This window comes from Chroicocephalus ridibundus, chromosome 6, assembly GCF_963924245.1.
Source record: "Chroicocephalus ridibundus chromosome 6, bChrRid1.1, whole genome shotgun sequence".
Lineage (NCBI taxonomy): Eukaryota > Metazoa > Chordata > Aves > Charadriiformes > Laridae > Chroicocephalus > Chroicocephalus ridibundus.
Genome location: NC_086289.1, coordinates 55,208,287 through 55,215,001, shown reverse-complemented (window position 1 = coordinate 55,215,001; position 6,715 = coordinate 55,208,287). Strand labels below are relative to the sequence as shown.

The 6,715-nt window shown below is 40.3% G+C and overlaps 1 protein-coding gene across 2 annotated transcripts in view; it reads right to left on the bottom strand.

Moving 5' to 3' along the window:
- Positions 1 to 772: 772 nt before the first annotated feature.
- The window catches only part of LOC134517460 (vesicle-associated membrane protein 2-like), a 49,239-nt gene continuing 43,296 nt past the window's right edge, over positions 773 to 6,715 (bottom strand). For both annotated transcript variants that reach the window (XM_063338990.1, XM_063338989.1), the window contains one exon: positions 773 to 5,465. In XM_063338990.1, coding sequence (XP_063195060.1) covers positions 5,449 to 5,465 — 17 coding nt within the window. In that variant the 3' untranslated portion in view covers positions 773 to 5,448. The remainder of the gene's footprint in view (positions 5,466 to 6,715) is intronic.

Sequence of the window (6,715 nt, the reverse complement as noted above, 5' to 3'; positions counted from 1 at the left end):
CTGTGAGAAGACCTAAAGAATGGAGAAGCTTTTTTCATAATTATTTTTGTTGTTCTCTATGATATTTTCTCTTTGAGAACAAGTATTTTGCCCTTTTAAACTTCTAGCACATGGCTTCTTTGGTTGAATAGAGTGTTACGTATGAACGACAAGGCTGTATTCATGTTTTAAACCAGTACAGGTTATCATTTTTGCTTTGGAGAGTTAGCAGATGTGATACAGTCATGACAGAATGAGGTTACTGCAGAAATGACTCATTGTTGAATAATCGAGTGTTTACTCCACCAAAACTGCATGTATCCAGACTGCCACAGTTTTTTTGCTTTATTGTAAGATGTAGCTTTTAAATGTCAGTGCATCAGGAAGAAAGGTATACTCCTTGGGTGCCTCAGATCTCTTTTTATGCATGTGTTTAAAGGCAGACAGTCTTCTGGTTCTCAATGGAGAAAACAAGCTACTGAGCACATCAATGGAGACATACATTAATGAAATAAGGAAGGGAAATTAGCTGAAGAGGAAAACAAAATCCTTTCTTGAAGTGGAATAGAGAAGTGTTTCTGAAAGAGACCGGATGAAGAAAGAGCAATTGAAATGAGGTTCTAGTTTGATTTTTTCGTACATCCCAATCTAGTATCCCTCCTGAAAATAGTGTCACCACCTGAGAAATCTTCAGCCAATCATTTCTCTAGATACAATTTATTTTTTTCAAACTACATTGTTTGGCCCTATTTGTTTCGGTTTTAAAGAAGGTAATTTGAGGGTGCTTGTGCTCAAACATGTCTCATCTAGCAAGAGCGACCTAAGTCAGGTGAGAGGAATGACTGGCTGGAAGAGCATCTCACTCTTCTGACTACACAGGGGGCCCAAAGGTTATGCTCTGTTAAGGGTCTAAAGTTCAGATCAAGACATGAATCCAGATGAAAGCGACTTTGGTCTCTTTGAGGCCTTTCTCCAATACTCACTGTGTACATTGGGAGCAAGCCCAGTGCCTTTTATGGCTACTGTTTCAGTCCTCTTCCCTGTTTAAAGGGCAGGAAAAGCAGGGTTGAGATCTAAATCCTGGATCACACCCAAGTGCTCTCTAGTTTCTTTGAGAAGGTCTAGCACCAACATGTGCTATCAAGGAGCTGTCGTAAAAAAATAATAAATTATACATACTCCCACTGGGTCAATCACCTCCTATGGAATAGAGAAAAGCTCACTCTGTAAAAGCATGCCAGAAAGCCGAGTAACATCTGAGCTTCTAAAAGTTCCTGAAGTTTGAATCTCCCATGGTAGATGCACTTATGAGTAGCAGACATCACCGTTTTACAGGTGTGCTCTAATGTAGATGTCAAATCATGAACTTGCTCTGAAAAGCTAAAATTCATTGTATTCAGACAAGAAGTAGCGCAGCTGTTCATAAAGTTAAAGTTATGTGAAGTCCTGTCAGAGGACCAGAAATGAGCAGAAATGAGTAGAGGACAGAAATGAGACACAGAGGAATTTTGAAAGGTCTTGCTACCCATACAAAAACATAGCAGATTGTGGCGGCTCTAATTAATTCCTTGCACAGTTAATACCATCCTGTTCTTCTGTCGTTGTGGGTGTTTAAGTCACTTATTGCAGATCACTATTTAAAAAGAAAAAGCCTGAACTGTTCCTGGGGCTAACCTCATGCAGGTTTCAATAGAATTAAAGTGCCAGCTTCAAAAATCAAACTGACTACATTTCTAAATCACTTCTTGTCCTACAGATCCTAGGTTACATCAGAATCTTTATCAGATTCTCCCCTCCTCCTTCTAATAATATTGGATTATGTTGGACTATGTTGGATTGACTGGGCTGTTACATAATGTCAAGTGAAAACAGGTCAAGTGCCCCGTTTGGGCTTCCACGCTACTTGCTCCTGCAAATTCTATGTACCCTTTTTTAGGTTTAAAGCCACATTCATTTTATTGCAAGGTGAGCTAAATTAGAAGGAAGAAGGTCTAATGCCCAAGCAGGACCTTGCTAGCCTGTGGATAATGGCTGCAAATAACACTTCTCCAACCTCAGAAGCTGATGTGCGCTCACTGGCAAGCCAAACAGCAGCTGTGGTACAAGCACAGACCAGCTCCTAATCATCCGTTTCAGCTACGCTGTTTCTGAATGGCATATCATGCTAGCATCCTTGCTGTACAGCTGTAGCCCAGAAATCAGAGGAAGAGTAAGCGCTTCTTATAAGGATAGAATATGCAGGTCTCAAACAATGTCTGACTCTGGCTAAAGCTATGAAAATCCTTGCTTCCAGGATTTTCAGTTCCATTGACCATTGGAATCCAAGACCATTCAGTCTTCAGTTCCATTCCCAAGATGGCAGTCAGAAAGCAATCAGCCTTGCAGTCCCCTGAGAGTTCACTGGGGAGCGAGTAAAAGGAAGCCCTTTTGTGCCTTTTTACCATCCAAAGCCTAGGCAGTAGTTAGTGATGAAGAGTAGTAGTTGAAATTCTACTCAGTAATTGAAATCCTAATCAATGCTGACTAAACAAGAATGAGCTAACCTTTTCATGGGAAATTTAAAAGTAGGCAGTTGTGACTACGCATGGACATTTTAAATGTAGAGGCAGCGAGTGGAAAGCAATCAATCCTGGCTTCAACGAAAATAAGATTTCCAACTGTGTTTATATAGATTGTCCTCTGTACCAGTCTACGTATACGTGATGGTGTTGCACAATCTATGACCCCGAACAGTCCTATATTACCATATTCTCCTTGCAGAAGAATTAACCCTCTGCAGGAGCAGTTCAATGCTGGCTCTGTACACCAGGGAAGGACATACTTATTCATGCTTCCTGGGCTGAATTAGAAAAGTTACATGGCTTCTATTCGTGATTGCAACAACCAGCACAGCACAACTAGCAAATGGTGAACACTCACAAGCACACTACATGGAAACAGCTTAAAAGAGTTAAACACATTAATTTAGCATATGTCATTAGCACACAGGAGGAAACTGTCTCTTCACAAACATTTTACAACCCACTAGAGGCTAGGTTTCTTGACTAAACTCTTCCTTGCAAATCTGCACTAACATTTAGCAGTCAGTCTCATTAATTACTGTTTTGAGGGAGAATGAGTACACATTCCACAACCAGCGGTTTCTCTTCTCCACTGTCCCCTGAAGCTCCCACTTTGGTTATTAACTTGCTTGAGATACATTAGCTAGGAGGATGTAAGCTTTGCATCCTTATAGGAGTTTCATTACAGTTTCATTCGGAAACTTTACATCCTTGTAGCTACAGGATTCACACTCTTTGAAGTATTTGCAGCCGTATCAGCTGTCAGTTCAGACTCTCATAGGAGAAGGCACTGTCTACAATTAAGGATCTGTATATAACCTTACTGATTGTACCATCTCTAGTGAAAGCCATCTTTATCTCTTGAGTCCTTTCAGCATTCTCATAGAGAAACCCTGTGAGGATCAAGCCATTCTCAAGATGGGTATGGGTGGCAGGGTCTCAGGAGGTAACTCTTTCATATCAGCTAGCCAAGTATCTTAGTAGTTTAAAAATGGTGCTGAAGTTGGGCAGCTTATTCCTTTTACAGTGAAGGCTCAATTATACATAGCATTCAGTTGTAGCACCTCATGGAGTCAGGCCCTTAATGACAGCAGCATTTTCTGTCTGGCCCAGGAGGATTTTAGAATTGTTTATGTACTCACTCTGCTGAAGGGCTGAAGTGAACAGGGCATACCAGCAAGTCCAGTAGCACATTAGTAACTTTCAAAGTTAAGTTTCATTAAGACTGTGGCCACCTACTACTTAAGGATATGAAACAGTACGTGTGAATATGAAGTAATAAATATATAGGGAAAAAAATGCAACTGTAACCTTTCAACTGATCATTGCATATTCTCTCTGCAAAATTCTACTTAAGCACAATTTGTGTACAGATCCACTGCAACAAACTGGTCTGGGTCTCTGTTTTTTAATCTAAGACCACGTCAAGAGAGATGCTCCACAGTGGGAATATTTACACTACTATTATCACCATTTCTATGCTCTAATTAAATTGTGGGAAAAAAATAATATTCTTTTAATTCTACAAATTTGTCTTAGATACTCTGAAGGAGCTATCCTAAAAAGACCCTTTCAGAATTTCCTGGCTCAACATTTGATAATTCAGTTTTAGTTTGGTTAACTATGATGAAACTATTCAGTGTTTAAAAAGTTGAAACAAGGAATTCAACATTTGTGAGAAACCCTACAACAACAGCATACAAGAACTTTCTTCCAAACCACAATATATAATTTCTCTTAATTACATGAAATATTAGTTTAAACTAATTGAGTACGAAAAATATCTCAGCTGAGCACTTTACAAAGAAGACATTATAGTTTCTGAACTATACACACACAAATTAAATTTTTAAAAAGCCTATTAACACCACCACTGGAACAGTGTTTCTCTGCCTTCCTCTTCTCCAGGAAAGCTGGAGGCACCCTTCCCTTCCTCAGCCTGTCTCCGCTGTTCCCTCTATTTACCCATACCTTTCTCTTCCTGATTTTTGAACGGTCCTCACAGTGGGGACCATTTCTGCAAAATGGTGCAGAAGTGGCTTCCTACAGTTGTGCTGGGAAGCCACAGACATCACCATAGTTTTTCATGTGCTTTAAGTTAGGGCCGTAAGTATTGGGGACTGACATTCAAGAGAGTCCCATGAAGTCTCACAAACAGTGCCTTGAGTTTTTAGCAAGAGTCTGTACCTTGTCATTTATGATGCTTGTATTTTTGCATTTCACTGGATTTTTTCAAGATTGTGCTAGCTAATGCTTTTTTGGCTGTCATACAGTTTTCTTTCTGGCTTTCATATTGAGGCCATCCTGGTTGTACAGAACACCCAATAAGGAAAAATTTAAATCCATAAAAGACGATAATCCAGTCCTATTTATTTTCTGCAGGCAATGTTTTTAGACTTGGATACTACAAATAATCTCCAAAAAAAAAATCAGTGTTTGGTTGGCTAAGTTGAAATAAGATGTCTTACGTGAATACTTGTAGGTACTGCTCTCTTCAATGGGAGTAGCAGATACTACCTCAAAAAGTTACATCATGTTTGCTGCAACCTTTGGTTTGGGTCCAATCCACCTGACAGTGTCCCTTTAAGCAGGAGCTTCCCCATAGCTGCATTCTCTGATTCTGAGATGTTTAGGATGCTTTTCATATACTACAGTTTCTGAAGGTCAGTGCGTACACATTTTAAGACACAGTGATAAGACAGTGTATGGAACTACTTGGCAGTATTTAGCTGGTACAGTTTCTTGTGGAAACAACAGGATTCCAAAACACACCACACTGAATGCTTATGGGTTATTACAAGCAAAAATCCCAAGACACCGGGAATTAAAAAGCGGAGTTCAACAAAGGAACACTGATATCATTGGTTGATATGAACAAAGTTGTGCCAAGTCTTCCTTCTTCGCTTTTTCAAGTGGAGAAATAAACTGGGAAAGAAAGCAGAAGGAAAAAAAAAAAAAAGACATAAACCATCAGTTATTACAAAGTTACTATTGTGCTTTATCTCACAGAAGCGTGTGAGAGGCTAACACCTTTAGCGCACCTTTGCTGAAAGACCATGACCTGCCTTGCACATGCTATGCCTTCCTGGCTGGAACAAGGCTGCTCCTCCTCGTTCAAAAGGAGTTCGGAGGGGGAACTGTAGTGGAAAGCAGGGGAGACTGCAGCTCCAAAGATAGAAAGGGCAAGGACTGTTGGCGATGTCAGCCACCACCCACAGCTCCAGCAACACCTGTAACTCTTGTTACACGTTGTAACTCTTCCTTCAGCAGGGAGCCGGCCTGCTTTTCCAGGGCCCCACTACCAGGTTGGTAGGAAGTGTGGCTTGGCCCATTTCACCACCCATGGTAGCTTGTTGCTGTGAGGAACTACCCAGTTTATCTGCAGCTGTAGCCAGTCCTGCCTGGAGGGTATGATCTTGTTCCTCCGTGACTGGAGAACCCATGCAGGCCTTGTCTGTGACAGCATTCAGATGCCTGATGTCAACAGGATTCAAATACGTATTTGAGAGCTACTGTAAATAAATACATCATTGAGTTCAATACACAGGGTCCTTCCTGCAGCTGCAACCTTTCGGCACTATTACAGAAAGATCAAATAGACTGAAAAAATAATTTAAGATCCAGAGCTTAAAAACATTTAAATCTCACCAAACTTGCACTAGATCTCACTATGATGAGCCATGACCCGGGTTTGATGATGTGACACTCAGGTTTGTGATTAAATACCCTAAACACAACCTAAGCCGTGTCAAACCTGCTATTTCTGTGTCTACACTTACCAGGACAGGCATCCAAAATTTTAAAACCAGGAGGGAAACAATATTACTATTTATTTATAATTTCAGGCTTAACTTCTAAAGACAAATTATGAGCTATCTTGCCTGCTTTTAACTTTCTTGTTAAGATACACATAATGCTTAATGATGCATATATACACAGCAATCAATTCAATGGCTGCACATCTGTCTTCCCAGGTTGCTGCACTAGACTGCAGAACAAAGGCCTGTCTTTCCCTTGAAGCCAGTTGCCTCAAGTACCCAGTTAATATAGTTAATTAATACCTAGCCATTTCTCATTCTTGCTGTATCAGTGTTACGAAACCCTAGAATTATTCTGGGTCACTCTGGTGCCAGCATTCATAAGACTAATAAACTGCCACATGTATCTCAATCCAT